The sequence below is a fragment of the Melospiza melodia genome, chromosome 2 (assembly GCF_035770615.1).
Source record: "Melospiza melodia melodia isolate bMelMel2 chromosome 2, bMelMel2.pri, whole genome shotgun sequence".
NCBI lineage: Eukaryota > Metazoa > Chordata > Aves > Passeriformes > Passerellidae > Melospiza > Melospiza melodia.
The window spans coordinates 111,295,533-111,322,106 of record NC_086195.1 but is presented as its reverse complement, the minus strand read 5'-3'; the positions used below and the strand labels follow the sequence as shown (position 1 = coordinate 111,322,106).

General features: G+C 40.0%; 1 protein-coding gene across 1 annotated transcript in view; it reads right to left on the bottom strand.

Moving 5' to 3' along the window:
* Positions 1–25,936, bottom strand: part of HS6ST3 (heparan sulfate 6-O-sulfotransferase 3) — a 278,442-nt gene extending 252,506 nt beyond the window's left edge. Inside the window, exon 1 of the mRNA XM_063149557.1 lies at positions 25,389–25,936. Coding sequence (XP_063005627.1) covers positions 25,389–25,921 — 533 coding nt within the window. The 5' untranslated portion in view covers positions 25,922–25,936. The remainder of the gene's footprint in view (positions 1–25,388) is intronic.
* Between the last annotated feature and the right edge of the window lie 638 nt (positions 25,937–26,574).

The following is a 26,574-nucleotide window of genomic DNA, read 5'->3' as shown; positions in this document are numbered from 1 at the left end:
TATTCAGCTCTGTCTGACCCAGAGAAAATGGTTCAACCTAGTATTTAGAGGCAAAGAACCACCACAACATTTAATTTACAATTGCTAAACTGGCTAAATTGTTAAACAGGTTTAACAGATTCACATGCCTAAGAAATATTTTTCTTACTTTTCAGAACACTTAAGGCTATCAACTTCTCTTTTGCTTATTTCTTAGCTGTGCATGAGGTAAGGTAAAACATATTCTGGTTAAACTTGTATATACAACTTGCTTCAGCTGCTGACAGCACACAAACATAGGACTTCCAACAATTTTTGGAAGAAAACCTACTCTGATCCAACATTACCTTGAGAAGAACATCCCAACTAGACCAAAATCCACCACCAGGAATATAATATACACAGAGAGGTCTCTCAAGCAAGATACAGATTGGATATTTACTAGAGTATCCATTTGTAAGGGTTACTAATTTATTCCAATATTGATTACTTTCAGTCCTTTGTTAGTAGCAGTATTTTTAATAATATACAATAAAACCTGGCAAGGAGCATACAATAAGTAAAGCCTAGAACAGGAGGTTCACACTTCTGATTTGAAAATGAAGCATTGATAGGAATCAATGCTTTTAACTCCAGGTTGTAATAATTTGGACCCAGAGTTCAAAGACAAGTTTCTTCAAACCACTGAATTTCTTTCAGTATTTTATTATGAGAGGACAAATGAGTTATAGAGTATGGCTAAATGACTCCTATCATACTCCATTATCATTTGCTAATAATTTTTGTCAAGCTTTTGCCAATAAAGCTAAACCTTATCTTGTTTACTGTCTGTATAAGGCTTAGGAGATATTCTGAAGAAGAACAACAAAATGAGACACAGATGTATAAGAAGTAGCGTAAGGGAAAAATGTCTGTGAAATCACTTGGGTATTATTCCAAGAGAAAGATTAATTTAAAAAACTCTGCTTGTAATTGAAATGCTTGAAATCTTTAAGATATTAAATGGGACCTTCCATAGAAGATCACTTGCGTGTCAGGAATTTGCCTATGAGAACTCATGCAAACATGATAAAGTTTGAAAAATCAGAGCTGATAGATACGAACTGTCCCTTAAGGCATCTGGAATTCAGAAGCATCTTTAATTTTCAATTATAGAAAAGACGTATTGAAAAAAGTACCCAGGAGTATACTCTGGCTTAAGAGGGGTTTGGGTTTGTTTTTTTTTGATGGCTGTCACATCAGCTCCCCCTGCAGAGCTGTCATCACAGCACCACCCACTACCAGAGGAACAGAGAAACACTTGGTCCACTCCACCTAAAGGTTTCTCACCCTACTGATAGGAGAGGGGAATGCCATCATATAATTCCCCTTCACATCTTTTCTATTGTAATTGCATCTTCCAGACTTAAAGATGCCAAAGCACATCCACATATTGTGCTCACAACTTTCTTCCAGCTGGCTGCTGGAAGAAGTGCTCTGACTAGGGACAGAATCTGGACGAAGCAAGTTTGCTTTAATATAAAGTTAATGAGAAACTTTACTAAGGTTTTTAAGATTTTATTTTTGCCAGTAAGTTTTCTTGCACACCCCTAAATCTGAGTGCACCCATACTTTAGGAACATCTTGTATAATTTTCCAAGAATCCTTTCCCTAGTCATTGATTAGGAAAGATCCACCCTAGGAATAAATCTGTTGAACTGGGCTAGAGCTCCTCAAAGCGGGATGTGGGGCTTTTTATTTCTCTTGCCCTCCTGCTCCAAAGTTCTTGTCCTTACCCACCTTTTCTTCTTTTAATCTGTCTGTGATTTAATTGGAGTAAAAGACTACATCTCCTCCTGTGGATCTGCAACTACAGAAGCAATCAGAAACAGCATCTTTAAAAGACAGATGCTGCAGTCTTCTGTTTGGCAGTTCTCCAAGTGGCCAATAAAACACTTTCCTATGCCAACCTAAGCCAGAAGCTGTGAAGTAAGGGGTCAAATACTAAAACACAGGATCTTTTCCTTTCAATCTTCCAACTGGATTGTAAGCAGCCCTGCAGAGAAGGACTTGGGGATACTGGTAGAAGCTGGACAAGAGCCAGCACTGTGCTCTTGCAGCCCAGAAAGGTACTTGTCTCTTGGCCTGCATAAAAAGAACCTGTCCAACAGGCTGAGGGAAGTGATTCTTCTCCTTGTGAGACCCCACCTGGGCACTGCATCCTGCTCTGGGGCTCTCAACATAAGGACATGGACCTGGTGGAGTGACTCCAGAGGAGGGCCACCAAAGGGACCAGAGGGCTGGAGCACCTCATCTGTCAGGAAAGGCTGGGAGAACCAGGGTTGCTCAGCCTGGAGAAGAGAAGGCTCCAGGGAAACCTTATTGCAGGCTTTCAAACTTTAACAGGGGCTTAAAAGAAAGATAGAGAGACCCTTTTTACCAGCAGTAGTGATGCAGTAGCAACAGAACAAGAGGTAACAGCTGTAACTAGAAGAGGGCAGATTCAGAGTGGATTTGAAGTAACGAGGGTGGTGAGCCATCACAGGTGTCAAAGGGAACGAGCTGCCCAGAAAGGTGGAAGGTCCAAACCTTCAAACATTCACAGTCAGGTTGGATGGCGATTTGAGCAACCTCATCGTGTAGAAGGTGACCCTGTCCATGGCAGAGGGTTGGACCAGGTCATCTCTTAAAATCCATTCTAACCCAAAACATTTCATGGTTCTGCTATTCCATAGTCTTACATTTGCCAGATCATCTCTAGACCTTAATAGGGCATTGAATTTTTTTGTGAGGTACACAAACACTGTGGCAATGAGAACCACAAAAAAATCCACACCGAAATTAATAGCATCTAGTAAACAGAGCCTGGGACTCCAAATGAACAACCAGGCTAAGAAAAAATATTGTTTAATGTCTTAGGAAGTGAGTATCATCTATCCATTTCACTGAATGAGACAGGACTGGGGATGGGAGGGTGTCAAGAGAGCAGAGAGAAACACACAAGTGATTATGCAGCCAGAGATTGTATCATACTGCCCATGCTCAAGGGAACAAAGGGGTAAATTGAAAACATACCACCTCAATTACAGTATTTCTTAAGCATGATGTCAATTTAAAATATGTTTATAATTAGCAGCACTGTCTTTCTATCATCAAAGCAGATTAACAAGGAATTTAGAAACATCTTGAATCATTTCATATAATTCATTATATTATTATTCAAGCAGGTAGAAGACATAAAATTACTGATCACTCTATTATTCAACTTTACTTCTATCAGCATTTTATTCTTTCATTTAAAAAATCCTCAAATGTTACCTATAAAAAACAGAGTTTTTATTAAGAGTTCCTGTTTGAACACATTAGGCTTCAATTAATTTGCTATGCAAACATTCACACTACTGTAATGATCCAGCATTAAAGGAAAACAAGCACTTTGCCTAAGGAACATTTATGTACTTACAGATGTGTACAAAACTAAACTCACTGTGCCTGTGTTTCTCCACAGAGACAGATGCAGCCTCCACTGGTAAGGCACTCAGAGTATAAACAGAGAAACTGATTTCAAAATGTTGAAACATTTTCAACACACAATGCTGCTTCTTAGGCAGTTTCTTTCCTTCTGGCCATATTCCAGCTTTTCCAAAACACATCAAAGATATTTAAAAAAGAAAGAAATTAACCCTAGGTGTCACAAAAGACATGGAATTCTGAATTCCATGTCTGTAGTTAAATCACACATCTTGGATGTATAATGTGACATAGAAATCATGAGGCATCAGTAATATACACCTTTTACAAACAGAAATTAATACAGTCCTAGAAAATCCACCAAGTTCAACTTCTGAGGATAGAATAGAAGAACAATCATTTCTCTGCCTACATATATACCACTATTCATATTTAAGACCACTTGAAAAGTGTAACTGGGCATGCAAAGTCATTTTTACTCAACCCAGTGGTTCTTAGAAGACATTCAGGGTCAAATAAAATATGGTTGTTTAAATGCAGGCAACCACTCCTGTTTCAGGCATCCTAAGGTAACATTCCCTCTTCCTTGGTCTCCAGGTTTTTCTTGGCAATACAGCAGGAGTAGACCAATGTGCATCTTCATCTCACCCACCAGACAGTTCTAAGTGCTTATTGTACCCTAAGGGAACCAGAACTGCCAGCTAGGGGATGTGGGGAATATCTTAAACAAAAAGCCTTTCCACAATACAGCCAATGCCTGCCTTCAGCTCTGAAAATGGAGGCCCTCGCTGAAGTTTGGCACCCACAATTTTTAGTCACTTTGAAAGAATGTTAGTTTGAAAAAGTTTGCAATTCCAGTCACTTAATTCTTTAAGCTATTTGGTTTTGATCTCCTGCATCTGGGTTTTCTTCCTTGCTTGGTGCTTCCATTATTTAGTTTATTCCCCTGAAGCACATTCTGCTGTCCCATCTCAATCCCTCAACTGCCTTTATACTTATAAAAAGTTACATGTAACAGGCCATTATCAGTGAGCAAGTACACCTGACTCATTCCACATACAAAATAAATAACACTTTTTAAAAACCTACGCATTCAAAGCATCATTCCTGCTCACAGTCATCGAGGCACACGTATATTGTAAAGCTGGCTGCCTTAGTAATGCAAAACAATGACAAATAAGTCATTTTTTAAAAGGCTAAACATTACGGCAACTGCGAAAATCAGTACTGATTTTAAGGGCAATAACTATTCACTCTCACTTCTTAGCTTCAACAAAATAATCTTCCTGACCTTTAATGCAAATCTGAAGATGTTTATTCATTTCCATAAACATTTGCACTGAAAATTGTTAGCTCTTGAAATCATAATGCTATTCTTCGTGGTCAAAAGGGTACATTACCATGAACATTAGTTCATCCTGCATTAAAAAAAACACAACAAACTACTGTTCGATATTTTGCTTTTTATAATCCTTAAAATTTCAGAAAAGCTATCTCATTAGCTAGTAGCTCAACAGTGATTTATTTCCTGCTCTATTCCATAAATAATGTCCAGCCACAGAGAACAGAAGAAAGTGATCTGACAGCTAGTTTAAAAAATAGATCAAACACATTTTATACAATTAGCTACAAGAAGAAAATAATTACTGCTATTATAAATCGACTAGACCTTTGAATAGTAGATGCAAACCTTCCTCTGAAAAATTACTGATTCAAACAAAAAAAATTGTGGAAGGATACAACACTTCATGTGGACTTCCAGCTATGCCATTCTAGCAGAATGCTGTTCCATATTTTACAATTATCAGACTGAAAAAAAAAAATTAACCTGGAATATTATAGTAAATATTAAAAAAAAAAAACTATCTGAAATCTGTAGCAGTCAAACAAAATACCATTATCCTTTCTTTCCAATGCAAATAAAAGATGGACTAAGCTCTGTTCCTATTCACTGTGTTTGTCACTTACAGAAATTACTGTACTGGGGAGGGCAGAAGATTTTGGCACCAATAGTAAAAAAAAGTCATTCTGGGTAGATTGAAGGACTCACCATTTCAGATAAGGAAGAATTTTAATAGATTTCAAACAGCTGCACTGAGGCCAGAAGTGCCTCATATGCCATACTCGTATTTGTTAAAGATTATCTTGCTGTTAATATCACCGGAAAGTCAGAGAAATCGGAGCCACTACCTATTTTAGTGAAATGCTGAAAGCAGTCTAACACTGCCAGTTGCCACTTAGGAACTCAACAAAACATCTTAAACAAGAGATAACACTGCCTAAAAACTGTAAATATCAAAATAGCTGATAATTTCAGATCCTACTTGAAAGGATAAAGTTCTGGAAGAGTTATCAAATAATCTGAAGTCTGTGGTTCTGTGATATCTCTGAACTGAGTTAGCTGAGTTTTTTAAGAAGGGAGGATAAACAGATATTTTCTTAAAAGTAAGCAAGTCATTTTGATTAACTGGCAAATAATTTCTGGATCACTTGATCAAGATTTCTAGTAGAAAGTGAGTATACCTCACACTGTATTAAGGAAACTACCGCATTTCTTTATTTGAGAAAAGTTTTCTTTCACTGGCATCACTTGTGGAGATCTCAGGGTGGCCTCTGAATCTTTGTACCAAAATTTTAAGTTTAGTTAGTGGGACTGGTTCCAGACGAAGCATTTGAGTCAAGCAGTCTGAAATACTGAGATCAGTGGAAACAAGCAATAACGCATTTAAGACTGCTCAGTGAGCTGACCTCCCTATTTATAACTATTTCTCAATGGCAGCACAGGAATATAGGAAGCTATAGATAAGCACTCACTCCATCTTCTGAAACAAGGATGCTGCTGACATCATGACTTTAAATCTTAGGCAACTATGGACAGTAGCATTCTCTGCTGTAAGAAGTACCTAAAATAAAAACAAACAAATCAATAAACCACTATTTTAAGGAAAACACTTTTCCTTTTCATCCAAGAGCCAGAAGATGCAAATGCAGGATATATTATTTGATAGGACTGCCCAACATATGTGACTGAATTGCCAAAGCAGGCACCAGGGACACTTATGCAATTGTAAATAAAACTCTGTGTGCGCTGGGGGAACAGTTTGCCTACAGGCTAGGCAATAACAAAAAGACACATTTAGCATTTCCTAAATTAGAACAGATGAACTTCAGAGTTTCATTTACCCATGTCTATAAACACAAAAGGCTCTTAAATCCATATAAATCAGAATTTTTGTTTTTCTCAGCTTGTCAGCACTGAAAAACTGATCTCTGAACAGCAAGCACATGTGTTAAGATAGCTATTCTCAAATATGCTGGTAACTGCAGTCCTCTTTCCAAGATGATATGCCTAGGTGGGTCCTCAAAAATGAACATCAAATAACCTATAGTAAGGCTAATCTGAAAGAAGAGAATCATTCTCAAGCTTAAACAAAATTAAGTCCCACAATAAAGTGGGATGTAAAGCTGCATGTAGGTTCTGCATAAGTAGAGTATGATGTAATTAAGTTTACACCTACTAAGCTTATCAGTTAATTGCACATTTTATCAATTCCTCAAGAAATTAACAGAAAAGTAGTTGTTGAAGAAGCATTAGACAGTCATACCATCAGCTGCAGGTACAAAATTTGCTTCTACTGATGTCAAATAAAGTTTTATAGCTTCATTATGCCATTATTATTTACAGCCAAAGCAGTCATTAATGATGGAGGTACATACTGCAGTGGAGAAAAGGAAATAAAACAAGTGATTGCTCACCTGAGTTCCTAAGAAGCACAAGGAAGCCCTGTACTACCACTGCAGCTCTGGAGCTGCTTTTCCATCTGCCCCTCCTTTGCTGCTCTCCCTACAGGCACTTCAGCCTGAGAGGCACACAGTACCAAACAGTATTTGAACAATACTATTAAATCCTGTGTCTAGAGAGGGGATCAGAGAGGTACCTAGGCCCTTTCTCCCTACTTCCTTCTCTACACTCAGGAGCCAGTCACTGTTAAATAAGAAAAATAATTATCTACTCTGATGTTAATAGGGCCAAAATCAGTCTTGACCTACTTTCAACAGAAAAAAACTGAATGAGGCATCATTAGCTTAACATTTCTTCCTACGCACTTTGAAAATATTAAGGACATTTTTTGTAACAAGTTCTTCTCCACAATACACTTTTTACCTCTTCTTTCTAAAATATATCAACATGTATATACAGGAATGAAATAAGGGGTGCAAAGGAATATAAGCTGACATAATTGGAATAAAATGCCTCCTTGATTGCTCTGATCAAAGTCACAAAGGAAAAAAAGAGGTCACTTAATAGCTGTAAAGAATGTGAAGTCACTGACATTGGGGGAATACTGAGAGTAAACAAACACTATTTTCCTGAGTGCAACCGACATAAATGGTCGAGGACAAGCCTCTGTGGCAAGCACACAGGAAAACAGAAGCATGCCAAACTCACACTTAATATTATGCTAAAACCATTCAAATTCATATTCATCCTTTACAGAATTTGATGTTTTCACTATTTCATGAGGCTACAGTTTACAGTACGCCATAAAACTCCCTGCAATTCAGAAAATGCCATGTGGCAAAGACTAAACCAGCAGGAATGAGATGGTAAAGAAAGGAGATGTCTTCCCTAAACACTGAGCACTCAGCCATTAAAAATATAGTAAAGAAGCACACATGTGACAGATAGGGACAGATGGCAAGTAGGGAAGCTACAGGGCAGCTAAGACTGACAGTGTTCTTGACAGCTTCAGAAAGCAGAACCACAGTCAAGCATCAAAAGGTGACCGAGAAAAGATATTTTCTCAGGGACTCTGAGGAAAAACCCCAATATGGAAAATGCAGATTGTCTCAAGCTGGGGAATCACTGCAAGGGAAGAATGAACAGGGTTTGAAAGAAGGACTAAGGAAAAGCCAACACACTTGAACAACATGAAGCAAGCAGTAATTTGTTTTCCAGCCTTGCAAATAACTCTCCTTGAGCCTGAGGTTCTGAGTTTATCTGGTCAGGTTTGCTGTATTTGTTTTAACCAAGTCTTTAGATTCAGGGATTGAAAAGTTCAGTCCCTTAATAGTTATGCTAAATATATTTAGCATATATATTTGGATATATTTACACTAAATATAAAAAAGGAAATATGGATGCATATAGAAAGTAATTCCAACTAAAGGCACTGTCTGATTCAGAGTCCTAAGCTGTATTTATGAAGGAAAAAAAAATCCATCATTTTTTTTTAAAAGGCTTGTAGTTGAAGATTTAAAATTACATTTTCAAGAGCCAGTGTGGTTTATCTTAAAAATGCCAAATGAAGGTAAAGGATTTCTTTGCTTTATACATATTTAAGAACTCACAGGTAGTATTTCTAAGCATTGCTACCATATGTACCTGTGCTAACAACTGTACCACTAAATAAAAAGCTGTCAGACTTTGCAGATTCAGAACTTCAGCTGAAAGGGATTTACCATAGCAGATGTATCTAAGCACATCTTTTTATGCACAAGTACTTTTCATTCCGACATCTCATCAAGCCAAAAATGCCTTTTCATTATGGAAAGGATTAAAAGGTGCATATACATGCAGCTCACAGAAGCCTCACACAAAGTTTACTGTACTCCATGATGATTACTTTGATTCAATGGATTTATAATCCATCTATTGCAGTGCAAATGCCTGCATGAGTCTCAGTCTGAGTGCTACATGGGCAATTAAGACCAAGAAACTTGAAGATGATCTGATAAACCAAGTAGCTGTAAAGGCATGAAAAAACTGGGGCATGCACAAACTTCTTGTCTCCTTACCTCAAGAGTTTGTGTTTATTCAGGCAAGTTACAAAGATTTCACATCTATTATTTAAAAACTTTTTCTCTATCAATGATTCTCAAAATGATCACTCGACTACAAGGAGTCCCTTAATGTACAACTTTTGAATAGGCAACTGCTAAGAGTTCAAGGATTTGAGTTATTTCCAAAACCAAGAAAAATATACCAGGCTCACCTATTGTGAGTTTTAAAAGCTGGGAAGGGCAGTTCCAACAGTCTCCATTACACTTTGCTGCCAAACTACAGACATCCTTCAGTTTCTCCTCTCTACTCACGCTCACTTCTGAAAGGCCCCAGTCTCTCAGAAACACCCACAGCCTTACTGACATTTCCTCTGATTCCACCACTGCAGTCCACCTAAGGTTACAACACAGCCCATCCCATGTCCTTTTTTTCCTCACCAGTCCTCCCTCACACAAGCCAAAAAAAAAAAAAAAGGGTTGCCTCCTCTATGCCTTCCAAATCTTTTAATTACCATGTCAAATTCAGAATTCCTGTCCTGAGGTTTCCCATATTTCTAACCATGCCATTATCCTTAACTTTTTCCCATAACTTTTCCTAACCTAGATGTGTCTGATAATCAACTCCTTCAACTGAATTTGTCAAATTTTTCTGTATCTCCCAAGTCACAATAAACAAATAAGCCAATAAACAAATCAATCATTTGTCACTCAGGGTTCCGTTTGCGAAGACTGAATTCCACTTAGATTTTGGACTATCAAGGCTAACATCCTGGTTTCAGTGTACAATACAAACACTTAAAGCTTCATTGCCAGCAATAGAAAAAAAAAACAAAAACAAAAAACCAAAAAAAAACCAAAAAAAAAGAAACCAAAAAAAAAAAAACACAACCCAAACCAAACCAAAGAAATAAAGAGTTAGAGTGAGAGCAGCAGAAGAAACAACACTCAGCTCAGATATGAAATCTTTTTTTACACAACCACCACTGCTGCACAAGCACAGATAAAACTAGTTAGTTTACAGCATGAACTTCTTCACAACTTTCAGTTACATCTTTGCAACACTGTCTTAAAGCATGAACAGTGACTGAGAGCATTTTATTGTTGAAGAAGAACATAGGCCATTAATCAGTTCTGAATAAAATTTAAAAAAAAAGGCTGAGCCTGCTCTAAGAGCTTTTCAGTAACAAGACACTGTTGCTGAACTTGTCATTTAAGAGATTCTTCTTCTCACAACAGCATTCCAGATCTAGAAGACTAATCTTAAGTGTTGCAAAAAAAGTCCATTACAAGACCTAAGAATAAAATTTTGGTTTTTCATTTGGAATCTTTCTTAAGATTGTGACCAGAAAAAGGTTTGAGAGCAGAAAAAAACCATACAAAGATAAATATGGTTACCATTTTTATCTAAAGCATACTACAACCACTCAACTTCCCTTGCAGACATGTTTTTAACCCCTTTATACATCCTACAACATTATTCAAGCATGATTTTCTATTACAAAAGCCACATGGGCTTTTGGCTTCCAACTGTGCTATACTAGGCAACTATCTGCTAATTCTACTTCCTGCAATAATTTCTCCTAGTTTTCCCATTGCAGATGCTAAGCTTATTGATAAATAGTAGGAGTATTTAAAAATTACTTTCAAATTGTTCAAATGCCAAGTTTTAAGCAGAGGGACATATCTATATTTACTAGTTTGGTTGCTTAATTCCTGGGCTCTTCTCAATACCATCTAGTTTAGAAACTGGCACTTCTGAAAACCATCTGCTTTATGTCTCTTTTCTCATCCCTCCTTTTTCTAAGCTTGTTCCGTAATTGCTTCTACCAACTCATCAGTTTGAAGAGAGATCCTTTGATACATCCTCCATAATGAAAGGTTCCAGTTCAGAACTTCTTTAAGCTCAAAAATGAACTTGGATACAAGAGGTAAGACAACAGCTTCTTTTTTGATACAGCTTTATTTCTAGAGGATAGAAGGAGAGATCATCTATTAGCCCTATGCATTCTCCAGTGGGCTTCTTGTTCACAGTGTGTTTCAAAAAGATTAATTCCATACCTCCTGCAAATTGTTCCTCAAACACCTTTCTTAGCTGAATGTATGCATTCTTACCTTATACTGCCAGAAATTTATGAAGCTTTGCATTTTGCTCTTGCAGACAAAACTTAACTTTTAAAAAATGGTGGAAACTGCTTTGTGTAACCACCTTTTACCCTGCTGTTTAACTATGCTATGCCAGTTTATTTTTGGACTTACTATCTTTGATAGGTGCATGCATTTCCTCCAACACTCCACATGGCATCTTCAAGTAGTTTCCATGCCACGTACAAGGATTTTACTTTTATAAATTGTTTTTAATTTTAAATCATTTTCTTTAGATAAATAAAACCCACAAAGCAGAGGATTTTCAGAGATGGAGGTAGATGATCCTGCAAGAAACGAAAACACATTTCACAGAATGACAGTAACACTTTGAACCAGATCCTGCACACAATGGTCAGAAGCACACACAAAACTGCTTCTCCCTCTTCTGGTTTGCAGACTAACTGCTCCATGAAACACTCACTAACTGTGTCCAGCAATTTAGTCTCCACATCAATCACTGACTCAGCCACTGCTGCTGCCATGCAGGCACCAGGCTGACCAGGGAGCAATCAACCAAACCAGGAGGTTAGAACAGAATGAATGAAAGGGCAACAAAGAGAGTGAAGGGGAAGAGAACAGCCACACAATAAAGTCAGCTTGTGTGCATTTACACACCACATTGCTCATGGGGCACCAGGACTTGGAGGAACATATATGATTTTTCATGAGCTGCTGTTTCTCTTAATTTCAAACCCATGATTAGAGAGAAAAAAAATAAGAATTCAGATACTAGATGTGAATTCAAGAAGTAGGAGGCAAACAAATCTGTATTAAAAGATAATGAGAAAGCATGTGCTAACTGCTTAAAATTAGCTCTCAAAAATTTGAAGCTAAAATTTGACTACTGAGATTGAACAAGTCACAGCAGAGCAAATACACCTGCTGAAAATTAGCTTGCTAGAGCAGTGTGCTTTCCTGTGTCTTGTTGCAAACAGATGTTCTATTTGGATTTCCTTGCATATTGCTTCTCTCATTAAATGTCTTTTTCCTCTATTTAACCCAGGGCTATCTCCCCCTCTACTTGTACCTAAGTTCTCTTTACTTCATACATTTCCAGTCCCATCAAACCATCACCCCCAGGTTACAGGAGCTTTCACACCTCCCTCCTTTGCCTCTGTATCAGAGGGACAAAGCCAGCACCCATCTGCCTTCCTTCACCTGCTGGGAAGGACTCCCCTTGATGCCCCAGGTTTTACCTTCTACAGTTTCACATTCTGTACTGCATTAGTGTGTAATTCTGAGCTTCATATGAGGGGATAGTAAGCTGTCTTCATGGACTAGGTGGACAAAATAATTCCTTCTCTCACTGGGGACCAAGGACAAATGATCCAGATCTCAGACTAAAGAGCATAAACAATGGCAGAATGAAGAAAACAAGAAGGATGGGACTTCCATGGGCTGGAGCTGTCATTGGACAATAACTCCAATATGCTAATGGACCAGAACTTATAGAAGTGTGAGATCCCGTGACCAGTCAAACATTTGGTGACCATTTTTGCGTTCACCTGGGCTGTAGCCCTGGCTGGCTCTTGTGCTGCCCAAGGTGGATCCATTGAGGCCTCCTAATAAATACCTACTTTATTCTTTAGCTCCATCTAGCCTCTGTTCCAGGTCAGCCTTCACTACTTCACTAAGAGAGCTTAGTATCCCCTAAAACAAAGCTCAGAACCACATACTAAAGCAGTACAGACTCTGAAAAATATAAAAGCTAAAACCTGAGGCATCACCCTGCTCCTGCCTCAGGATGGAACTGGTGTCTCACACTGCAGAGCTGGGGTTCAGTACTGCCATCAGACAGTCAGTGGTAAAACACAGTATTTTTCTGCCAACACTGTCAACGCTAAGCTTAAATACCTTCTTCTCCAAGTCACTGCAAAAGTAAAAGACTGAGCCATGTGTTACCGAGACAACTTGCAATTGTTTCATGCTTTATCCTAGGACAAACTAGGAACCCAAATCAAAAGGAAGCAATTATAAAAGCCCTGTGAGCAGCAGCTTAAGTGAAAAGACAGAAACACAGAGTTACACAAAAATGCATCTTTTCAATCCCCTGGCTTTTCAGGTAGGAAGAAAAGACATTTATTTTTTCTTATCTGTTTCTGTGTACTGCTAGGAAAAGAGAGAACAATAAAAGAAAGAATTTAGGATAGATTAAACTGGTCAGTTCTGGTAACTCCTGCAAAGCCAAACAGCTAAAAGTCCCTTTGAACTTTGACAGGGCAGACAAGCCCAAGAGCAGATTCAAGCCTGCAGCTTGCTGGACACTGAGCAGAGAGGAGCACTACTCCAACCAGCTCATTCTGTATGCACAGCAAGCAGGTACAATGCAAAGGCAGTGTGAGTCACACAAGAAAAACACAGAAAACAAAGGCAAAAGAGCTGGCAAGATAGAAAGGACAGCAATGTAGGAGAGTGGGCAACATCAGGCTGCCAAGAAGGTAAATCAGAAGTGTAGAATGTGACCTGAATAATACAAGAAGTAGTAGGCATCTTTACAGGAAAAAAAAAAGGTAAAAATAAAAAAGTGATTGTGAAAAATAAATCTTTCATATTCTCCATGTCCTTTTAAGCTCTTCTGCTATCCATATATACAGTACAAAGAGAAAATCCTTTAGGCATATAGTATAAGTTTACTTCCTGAAAGGATACACAACTGGAAATTTGGGTTAAAATATCAATGGAATGGCAACAACCCTCTTGCTAATTAAGACTTCCCAATTCATCTTTTTTTTTGTATTTTGTTTGAGTTTATGCTTAATATTTTCATTGAAACTATCTGAAAATTTTCTGGAATACAAGTAGCAGAGCACAAAAGAAGAATGATAAACTTCTGGCATCCCCACTGCTCTCCTAATCAAAGCCACAGTTTTGTGTGGCAGCACTTAAGCTTCCCAGTCAACCTGTAAGTCAGATGCAGTCCATCAGTTTTCCTATTACTCTACTGCAAGGCCCAGCAGCCATTTAGATGGCTGGTACTGACCCATATCACAGTGGGATTCTTTATCCCATTGTCAGGTATCTGGCAATTTAATCAAAATGAAAAGAGGTATAGCCTGATAAAAACTAATCTGCACAAGTCAGAGGCAGTGCTGCAAAACTCAGCATACATTTACATGGTTCTGGAGAGCAAAACAAAGACTTTGCTGAAGAAGGAAATGTGTTAGAAATGGCCTGAGCTGCTTAGGAAAAGTAATTTCAGTTACTTCCTTCATTTAGTCAACTAAATTCTCAGTTTGGAGGAAATAATTTCAATGTGCGTTTTCAGGCTTTAAAAGCCTGACAAAAAGACATGACCACTTTAGCACAATTGAGCTGAAGCTTGGGACACAAGTCTGTCTTGAAAACAGGGACTTTAAACCTTTACTTCGTGTAAGTAAAGTGTTAGCAGTAAAAAATAAAGATGCACATACAAACTAACTATTCACATTTTCTGAACCTTTTCTGCTTGGCACTGCAAAGCCTTTATAATCCACTTTAAATAAATGCAAAGTTCTTTGCCTATATATTTGCTGCTCCTTTTTTTTTTTTCTGGATTCTGTATTTGCCTACAGAAGCTTTGACACTTGCACAATAAAATCTTACATATATTGAGTGTTCAATACAATAATTCAGGGGGAAAAAAGGCAAAACAGTTTGTTCTTTCATTACAAACTCTGAGAAGTTATGTTAATACATGAGAAAGTTTTACACTATCACTTAACTGAAATCATCTTAACATTAGCACTGTAGATGGAAGTTAGAGCTCTGAAGAACAACATCTTCAATATGAATATGGAAAATATAAAATTGTAGCTTTTTGGATAAAAATAATTCAAATAGAAATGGTTGATGCAACATACCCCGAAATAGACTGCCTCTTATTTACTGAACTGCTACTAAAGTTCTAATTTACCTACTAAAAATCAATTTAATAAGAAAAAATGTACCCTCTCAGTCACCAGAGGAACATACCATCCCATTCTTACAAGAAATGTACAAAGGAACATATTTTTTGTAACACATGCTTAATGCCAACTTTACACTGGATGTCATGGATGCATCACAGCCCATGTAAATATTTATTGCTGTACTAAGTTGTTTCTTCCAACAAACTAATGTAATGTCCACTGTGAAAAAAAAAAAATCATTGCATATATCTTTCATTTATTTAATAAATATAGCTTCTGAGCCTGTTCCAGGGATTGTCAAATTGAGGAACAAGGAACAGTTAAAATACTTACTTCAACACCTTATCATGTTGCAGCACCTTCTCCATTGTAATCTTTCTTCCCAATTTCCAAAAATAAAAACCCAACTGTACACAAACTACACAAAATCCAGCTGGTGGCTGATAACTTGTGGTGACACTCAAGAACTGGCATTGATGCCAATGGTGTTTAAAACTCTCTATTAATGACCTAGATGCTAGGACAGAGTCTACCAGGTCAGAGCCTACCAGTCAGCAGGTTCAGGGGTAACCCCACACTGGAGAACTGTGTTGATGGGAAACCCATGAAGAGCAACCATGGTAAGTGATTTACTGTAAGGGTGGTAGGACTGAGAAGCTGTGGACTATCTCTGAAAGTTTTCATGACCAGGTTGGACAGAGCTTTGAACAACCTGCTCTAGTGGAAGGCGTCCCTGACCATGGCAGGCAGATTGGAGCCGGATGATTTTTGATATCCCTTCCAACCCAAACCATTTTATGATTCCATGATTCTAAGTAAAAGAAAAAACTCACTCCTGTGGTGAAGCAACACACAAGACAGGCTGGGCATGCAGGGGACACAGCTCTGCAGAAATAGATCTGGGGCTCCTGGTGGACACTGTGGAGGGCACCCTTGGGAAGTGAAGCAGGCAAACCAAGGATCGAGCTCTGTTGGCAACTAAGCATGCTGGGGTAAGTCACTTCCCCTCCCTCCACCTTTCAGCTCCTGGATTGGTGTGTCTGATTTTGAGCTCCCCAGTAAAAGGCAGAGCTTGGTACAGTGGGAACTGCCAGCAGAGGGCCACCAAGGTGAGGAAGGGGCTGGGACACATGACACATGAAGAGTTGCCAAGCGAGGCTTGTTCTGTCTGGGGACAAGGCAGCAAACCAGACAGATCTCATTACTCTATTCAATTCTCATCTGGGTGTAAACAGAAAAGTCATCACCTGACTCTTTTCTTTTCCCCATGAGGGTGGCCAAACACTGCAATAAGCTGCTCAGAGACCCTGTGGCACCACCATCCCTGGAGTTACTCAAAATTTCCATGCATATTCTAGAACAGCCTGCTCTAGTTAGACTGATTTTAAGCAGGGGTTTGAGCTACACGACTGTCAGAGGTCCCTTCCTACGTAATTCTATAATAAATCCAAATTATGTGTAGTAGAAAACAACATAAAATATTTCATTGAGTTACTCTTCTCATCTGAACCTTGTTAAGTCAGCAACAGAAATGACCCAGCTTTAGCCTGACAGAGGCGTTTCTGGCATGGAAACAAAGGTTTTGCAGTTACAGAAATTATTCATCACTTACACTAGGAACTTCTTGGAAAATAGTTCCAAGTCTAAGTGATGAATGAACTTCTTCCTATCACTAAAAATTAAAGTCTAGTTAAAGGATGAAAACAACACCTGACAATTCTGCTGTCAGGGATTTACACTGCTGGAGCTAAGATGCCTAATTTACTATTTGGCTCTTTTATTACTTATCTAAAATAAAAATACCTATGTAAAACAGGAGCTCAAACTACCTAGTACTTGAAGTTTTTCATGACCTCTGTATCTTTCTCTTCAGCAAGTACAAAAGGAACATAAGGAGAGCTTTAAACCCTAAACCATTTGTATTGGAAAAAAAACTTTCAAATTGCATAATTTTGATCCTTCCTTGACCTTGCCAGACTGCAGAATTATTTCTGCTCCCTGCTCTCTCCAGACTTCACTCTCCTTGAGGCTCACAGCTTATACCTACACTGCTTCTCCTCTTCCTTGGAGGAGCTCCTCAAGCAAACACCATCAGTTGCTATTCCTCCTCTCCCACAGTCTCAGACAGAGCCTGTGTGCAAAGATACATGGAATTAGAGTAAAAAATTGCAAGTAGACACTTTCAAGTATGCAAATACACAAACACTGAGTAACAAATGTATTTGCTATTTAAACAAAAGCCAGCTTACAAATCAAATGGAAATCTGCAAGTCAGCAAGTTCTTTACATTGAGATCATTAGAATTTAGATGAGAAATAAGAAAAATCTGTATTTTTCATTAGTGCTTTTTGAAGCGCTTTATTTCACTGACCTCATTTTCAATTTAATTTATTTGCAGAAAGTAACTGGTCTCACAGATGCCAGCTCCTCCACACACATCCCCTGAAGGGACCATTTCCTTCCTGTATCAAAGAGCACCATGTGCCAGGAGTTCTCATCAACATCAAGCTACTTCACAGAACAAGAAATATACTCTCGAGTCAATTATGAATATCATGGTTTGTTCCATCCTCTGGAAACTGAAGTTGCATCTGCTCATTGCTTTCCCCATCCCAACATTATTCTTCATATGGCATTCAAAGTTCATCCAGTACTAAGCCAGTTAGACCAGTATGTTTGCCATTTCCATTGAGTTTTTAAACAGAGCCACAGTCCACCCTGCATGACCCTGTCACTCTCACAACTGACATGTAACTGTCCTACTGTATTAGTACATATAACTGCACCGTATTACATCAAGCATTTTCTAACAGATTACCAATTAATAAAGAAAAAAAATGGGGGTTATGACACTAAGTTTAAACACTGTTTCTTCTAAGATGACTTTAAGCTGTGGGCCACACTCCAGATTTTTTTAGAGTACACATAAGACCACCTAAGCGTAAGCTTCACAGCAGAATTGAAATCCTAATAGGTCCTATCACTACAAGAACCCATTTTACACCTTTCCAGTCAATACATATTGAGATCTCAAGCACTGATCATGTAACAGACCATAAGTACTTCAAGAGTTATTGATTTTGCTACTCTAGCAATTTCTCTGAAAGAAGATTCATGGCATCTCAAACAAAATCCCAAAATACTTCTGTTAAATTTTTCCCCTTAAAATAGTAGTTGTTTCAGGGCTGAATAACTGTAATCTAGAGGCTGTCCAAATGAGACTCTTAATTCATGCAATTAGCCTCCTACACAGCATTTAAAACCTTGCTCAGCAATAATAGAGCTTTTAAGGGACTTAAAGCTACCTTCTGAAGCAACTGGGAACATTACAGCATCATAGAAACTTGGGTTATAAATACTTCCAGAGAACAGGCAGGAAGTTGAATGCAATACTAAAAATATTAAAGAATACAGGCTTCCCCTAGCTCTCAGTGGACCTCATTCTGCACAAACAGCAGGAGAGGCTTCACATTATATAAGCTCAATTCACTGCCATGGGTTCACCAAACCCTGGGAGGAGATGCTTTACTCTTGCTTACTTAGCAGTTAGGACATTGAAAACTGCCAACACACCTGAAGGGAGAAATCATTTCCTTCAACCAGATCTTTACATTTTCCATTCAGCTTTTCTGTGATCACCAGAGCTGAGCTGACAGAGACTTTTTTCTTCTCCACAAAGAGTTCTCAAAAAAAAACTCCACAAGCAAGCTTACAACTTTATTCCTATTTTTGCCACTGGCTGGGTCTACAGATCTGAGCTCTATCCATGTAATGGCATTACACAGCAACTTTTCCCATTCACAAAATAACCTTTCCCATTCTGCCTCAAACCAATACATATCCCAATGCTCTGTAAGAATTTAAGCAATACCCTACTCAAGAGGATTCTAAATGAGGCAGCTGGTTAATAGAAATTTAAAAAGTATCATAACATGAGAAGGTCCAAACAGAGGCTATGTCTTATAACACTGTACAGCCCTAGGGGATGATCCTGACACTTCCACTCTTTTCTTCTCCCACAGGACTTCTCTGCCTGGCTCCTGCACAAAAAAGAGAATAGCTCCTGCACTGTAAACAAAACCTTATTAGACAGGCTATTTTCCAGAAAGAAACATCAGAACAAGGCAAATTTGTTTGGATAAATCACTAAATTCTCTTCCAGATAACTAGAACTGCAGTACAGCTCATCATTTTCATAAGCATGCACTTTCCTGGCTCAAAACTTACTCTGTTCCAGTTACCCATAAATTACAATGACAGATGAATAAGAACTATCTGTTCCAATCTGAAATAGTGCTGACCACTCTTTTATCATTCCTGGCAATTAACAGTAAACATGAGTTCTAGTCATTTTTCGTAGGCAACCTGCTGAGATTTATAGCAGTATCTTCAAAAGTCTGAAGACAAGACTTGGGTGAAAGATTTTTCAGGGTTGTGACAACCTTGATGCAGAAAAGTTCTGGTACATCAATCATTTGTCTGCTATTCTGACAGGAGAAAACTCACAGGTGACACATACAGTGCAAAAGTAGTTAAGGATAGTTGCTAGTTGTTGCCACAAGTTCTAGACATGTTGTCTGTAAACAAATAGAAGAAAAATAAGAAAAATACAGCATTACAATCTCAATCAATTAGGATCAAAACAGCCTAATTTCCCTCTAAAATACAGCAATTGGCTTAAAATAGGAACATTAGAAAGGAAATGCTTTTCAAAAAAAAAAAGGATAACTTTACAATTTTAAGCAACATCTCCAATTACTCCCTATTCCCATAAGCCAAAAAAAACCAGAGTCCAGAAAAAAAAATATGATGTGGCAAGGGCAGAACTCCCTGGAAAGCAATTCTGAGAGTTCTCAAACAAAAGATTTATTACAAAGGGATTTCATTCTATTCTATTCTATGTTTGCATCAACAACATGGATGCTGAAAATAAAACCATTTTTACTAAATGAGCCAATGATGAAAAGCTAGGAAGTACGAAAAACTTAAATCAATTTTGCAAATGAAAGAAATTGACAGAAGGGGAATGAAATCCACAGGGGATGAGCACAAAGCTCCTACAAAAAGACAACAGAAAATATAAGTAATAGTCTATAATAAAATGAATAATGTCTAAATCCCAAGCTGACAGTCAATGCCAGGAAAATGCAAAACAGTAAATAGCAGTAAAGTTTACGACCATAAGCACAACTTCCAGAACAAGCCAAGTAATCTTTTCTGGTCCATTTTGTACTACACATAAGAGATGAAACACTGTATTCCCACTGAAACACCACTTTTCAAGCAAACAACTGACACAAACCCAAAGAGTAGGCCATTCTTTGTGCTCCTCCAATAAAGACAGAGGGAATTGGATTTGGTTACTATTTAAGCAGGGAAGCTTGAAAGAAGGCTTCTAAAGAGCCAAATACCCAGACGGCTACTGCAGAGAAAACGAGATCGATTTGTTCTCAGGTTCTCAAAAGACAGGAGATGCAATGGGCTTAAAATTGAAGTTAACAAGATTCACACTAGGCACTTGGGGAAGACAACACCACTTTTCAATTTTAAGGACAATGAAACCCTTGAGCACATTACACTGGAGACAGGTAAGGAAGTAAAAAGCCTGCAGTCAGTAGCAGGACCACAGGAAATTGTTTAGTCTTTGATCCTTACATTTATTTTAAAAACTGTATAGAATTTACTGGCTCATTTCAGTAGAAGATACTAAGGTACAACAGAGAATTTGTGCTTTTCTTTCAGTTTAAATATTTGTGACTTTTTATTCTCTTCTCTCCACTATCTTCCACATAGTCTTGCTTTTCAATTAACACACTTACATTTCTGTGATGATCAGTTACCACATCTGCAAAGACCAGAGTCTGTCTTATGTTCTATTATAGCTAGAGCTTAAAAAACAACATAATAGTCAAATAAAGGAATGCAAAAGAAGGGAAAGGAATTCTACTAATATTTCCTATTCAACTTTCTCCATTTCAGGACTCATGGGTTTACTGCTGATTTACACTTCCATAGAAAAATGTAGCATATGGCAAGTTAAAAAGGACAAGGAAATAGAGAGTATAATGGGAAGTGAATTAATGAAAATCAATAGTTTTGAAGACTAAACCACATTAACAATAAAGCTTATGGGGTTTACACAACTTGAGTGATTTCACGGTTTCATATTAGATAATTAGACAAAACTTACAATAAAATGTTCTTTCAACTGTATAGTTAAAAGATTGCCTTCCTAGTTTAATCAAACTTCAAATAAACAATGATGAATAATTATTCATTATACTGGAGGCATCATCAGCAAGGGATAAAAAGTGCCTTGATCAGGACTTGTCAGGTTCTCTCAACCCCTCCTCCACAGAGCAGAGAGACAAAGCAAGCCCTACCTCACACCCCAAGGATTACCTGGCAACCTAACAGAGGCAGACAATCAGTATGGACAATGTTTCTGCAATATTGGATCTGGAACTCTCCTTTTCTAGTTTTAGACACAAAGTCTCAATTCACAATTCTAGCCTTTCCCTAGCTATCAGTGAATGGAAGAACTGGCCCTCCAGAAGACAATTCAGCAGGTCTCAGACATGTCTGAGATCATTAAAAGGGCTGCCTGTGTTACTCTGTTTCTCCCCACTGTCTGCAGAGACAGCCTTATGTCCCTCGGACTTGACACCAACCCTTCCCTGGCATACCAGCTTAGATATCTCACACCGTTTCTCTTCCATTCTTTCCTCAGGCAGTACTGGCTAAGATTCCACAGTTTCAGCTTCTTGGCACCTCGGAAGGAAAGCCAAGTTCTGGGGGTGGAGCTGAACACAAGCACCACCAACTTCAATGGTTTCCTCAGAGGGCAATGCAAACACATAAAACACTGTTACTTTAAGAAGAAATTCTTGAATAAAAAAAAAAAAAATTAAAGGCACTATCCAGACAGCAGCTTTTGTAAAGGTGAAAGCTACACATTAGTATGAAAAACTAATAGCCTGGCTCTGTAGACACGCAAACAGGTATTTTAGCAGAAAATCTCACATCCTGAAAATGAAAACATATGCAAACATTTGAAGGAATAAAGTCTACAGTTTTTGTCTTGGTTTGGTTGTTTTTTAAAATAATATAATTCAAAAGAATTACTTTGTTTTCTAACAAAAGAAATAGTTCTACAACTTCACAGTAGCATCCAATACATTAATAACAAACAACTTTTCATATTGAAGCTGGGACAAGGCACACCATACCATTAAGTCCCATAAAGGTATAAGTCCATGCTGGCACTTGGACTTAAAGAAGTTCAGATTTCTGGAGCACAGCATCAGTTTTTGCCCCATGTTCCGTCTTGGGTCCTGAGACTTCAAAATTCCAACACCAAGAAGAGGAAAAACTAAGACAAATTCTTTCAAAACTGTAATTTGATTAAACACACTGTCTATGAAAGAAAAGAACTGAGGAGAGGCTAAAGGTCCTCCACAGGACCTTTACCATGACCATCTACTCCTCACCAGCAAGCCCTTTTCCCCATGAATTCTAATCATAGTTTCTTCATGAAATCTTCTGAAGATCTGTTTAAAGGTAGGACTTAATCTAACTTGCACTATTTTTAGCACTCTAAGAAACAAATTTTCACTATCATACACTAAAAACCCTTTATTCCCTCTGCTGTAGTAGAAGCACACCGCATATACCAGGATCTGAAAGAATAGATTATATTAACACCTGCTAGTGGAGAAACAAACAAAAAATCTGAAATACACAAAATATCTTCACTGCATCAAATATATAGCAGAGGAGATCAAACACCTTGGTACCAAATACATAAAAGTTTGTCCTGCTGGCCACAAAGAAAATCCACTGTCAAATATTTAACCAATTTAGCCTAATTTTCTGACACCATAGCTGGAAGGCAGAAGAGAAAAGTTGAGCTACTCAGGGAAGTCTAGTGCTTCAAATACATTCAGGAGCTTTAAAGGAAGACATGAAAATATTCAGTACACTTCACGTTAGACTCGTATGCTAGTTTCTTGCCTATTTTAGGTATTCAGTCTCCATTCAGACATTAAAAAAATACTGAAATCCATGCCTCTAATAGTACAGCAAAGTATTTTAGGCTTGATTCCAATTTCACCAATAGCAAAGACATTCACAGCAGAGATAATCCATACTTTAGGTTTATTTGATTCCTTTTAGAGTTACTTAAGAAGCAGAAGCCAAGCTACATGGTTGTAATGACAGAACAAAGGGGAAAATGTAAAGGAGTCTCCCACCACAACTTATAATACAAGAATAAACAAGTATTAAAACGATGCAATAAATTATTCACAGTGCATTCCTCATTTATGTAAAGACAAATCAAGAAGTGCAATCTTACACACTAGCCAAATAATCAATCCACTAATTTAAAAAAAAAAATCAGTAACAAAAAAAAAAAAATCAGAAAACACTGTTTATCTATAATAGCAAAGTACCACTACTTTTTTTAGTCAAAGTAATTACTGACTATGCACTGAACAACCACAGCCCCTATGACTGGCTGTGTAGTTCAACTTGAAGTTTTAAATTTATCTAATACAAGAATGTTTTTCTGTAATAGTACTGAAGCCACTACTCCAATTTTATTTCCCATTTGTAATCTTTGCAACTGAATTTAGCACTCAGTCGTTTACCAACTAATATTCTTCATGAGAGAAAAAGTGGATTTCACTGGCAGACTATGTATTTTCAGACATTTTTACAAGTATTACTCTTCCTCCTTCCCTCCCTTTTACATTAGGTTTCTTGAATATTCCTTAAAGCTCTACAGCTACCACTTAGTTATTTTGTCCTTGAAGACATTCCCAGCATTGCTCTTCCATCAGCAAATACATACTTCATATTCAGCTAAAATTTCTTCATAAAATTGTACAAATTACCTTAACAGTATTCTGCAAGTATAGCTAAAGTCCACAACCATCCACAATAAATTTAAATTATCCTGACTGGAGTTTTCCAAATGCAACTAGCTTTGTCGTATGGGAGGGCCTTTGATGTTCACATCAAATAACCTTCAAATTGTTCAACAACAATAATCAACTCTACTGTCCTCATGAATAAACCCTGTGAAAATGTGCCCATGACTATACACGTTAAGTGACAAGATACAAACCACAATGTGGAAGTAATTCTACTGAAAATTTAAAGTTCGTGTACGCATAAAATCAAGACGGATACTAAAATAAAAGAACATAATGTAGCTCCCAAACTATTTAACTTTTTGTAAAGGTATTCTTCCTGTATTTCCCTTAATATTTTACAGAGTAGAAGTTACAATTATTAAAATGCAAAGGTTTAAGCATGAATTCAGCCCATAACTCCTGAATACATGTCCAAAATCAATCAAATGGAGGCAGGTTCTATGGCTAGCCTAAATAATCTGACTGAACGGTGAATAAATCAGAACAAAGACCAAAACTTACTGAATCACCCAGAGGTATCTCTTATCAAGAGAGATCGCCCATCTGACAATTATTCCATGTTTAGAACACGCAAGACCCAACAAAACCATACTATAACCTGCAGAGAGGCAGCATGCACACAGAATTCCCTTGTCCGCTGTCATCAGGTCACCAAAGGGACATTCCTAGTGCGATTTTTGCCAGTACAGGGACCACACATGTTCTCCCGACTTTGAGCCGAGCCTGCAGGGAGAGCGAGCGGCCAGGACGGCACGGGAAGCGCAGACCCTGCCTATGTGCCAGCGCGAAACACGGACAGAAAATGAGTTTGAGGGCTTCTGAATACTGCCAACTCCGCTAGTTACAACATCCAGCAGCTGCAGCGATCCATCAGATTCTGCAGAGACACTCTGCTTGCTGCAGAAGAGCGTAGTGATTTGTTAAAGACAAGTTTCCAGAGGACGGACAGACAGGAGAAACTTGCGGGAGCACGAGCGGAGTTTCTCTCCGCTAACCCGCACCAAAGGCAGAATTAGAGGCAAAGCACCGCGAGTAACGCACCGGGAAGGCAAGAGCCCAGAGCACACCCTCCCCCGGAACGCCCCGCCGTTTGTTTCCTATTGAGGACGGCAGCGGGCAATTCTCGCCCTGCTGCCAGGGCACCTTCCCAGGGCGCGGGGAAAGGCGGGATCTGGTTGGGAGCATCTGGAAAGCAGGCACTGACCTGAGGGTGCGGTTGCCGGCGCAGCCGCGGCGCTCCATGGCGGCGGGCACGCAGCTGGTGAGCTCGGTCCAGTCGGCGTGCAGCCCGCAGCTCCAGCCGGTGGAGAAGCGGGAGAAGAGCCAGGTGTCCTTGTCGCCGCCGGGGCGGTGGCAGGCGCACTTCTTCTGCCCGGCCCGGCAGTAGCAGGGCTGCTCCAGGTGGATGTTGCGCACCAGGTGCCGCCCGAAGGTGGTGCCGCCCGTCTTCTGGATGTGCAGGAAGACGATCACGTCGCGGCCCCGCATGTCGAACCGCACCCGCCGGCACAGCTCCCCCCGGGCGAACGGGAACTTGGCCGCCAGCCGCGGCATCGCCGCCGCCTCCTCCTCCTCCTCCCGCTCCTCCGGGCCCCCCCCGCGGCGGGCGGCGGAGGCCGGCGGGCGGCGGGGGCAGGCGGCGCCGGGGCAGGCGGGCGACACGTACTGGTAGACGATGAGCAGGAAGAGCAGCGCCAGCAGCGGCGGCAGCAGCCACCTGTTGAAGCGCTCGTCCATGGCGGTGCGCGGGGGCAGCGCGGCGCGGGATCAGGCGCTGCCGGCCGCTGCCGGGGCGGCCGCCCCGCTCGGATCCCGCAGCCGAGGGGCGCACGGCTCCCTGCCCGACGGCATGGTCTTGGCAGGCGGGCGACCGCGGCTCGCTCCGCTCAGCCCAGCGCGCCGCGCCGCACCCCGCCCGAGGCGGCCATCCCGCGCCCCTGCCCGCGGCTGTTCCGAGCGCCGTGCCCGGAACGCGCTGCCCGGCGGCGGCCGCACAGCTCCGCTCCCGAGCCCGCTCCGCCGCAACTCCAGCCCAAACACAGCGCCCGGCTCCCGGCGGGGCGCGCCCCGCCCCCGCCCGCCGGCCAATCGCGGCCGGGCCGGCCGCACAGCCAGCCAATGGGCGCGCCCAGCACGCCGGCCCTGCCGCCAATGGGAACGCGCGGCGGCCCGGCGGGGGCGGGGGGAGCGGCCCCGCGCTCCCCTCCAGGTACCGGACCGGGACCTGCCGCGCGCGGGGCGGGGGCGGGAGGCGGAAACAGCCAATCAGAGAGCGGGGGCGGGGCGCCGGGCAGCCAATGGGAGGGGCCGGGGAGCGGCCAGGTGAGCGGGGTTCCGCTACATCCCTCATTTCCCATCGCTTTCCCGTCGGGAATAGATGTTAGTTGCTC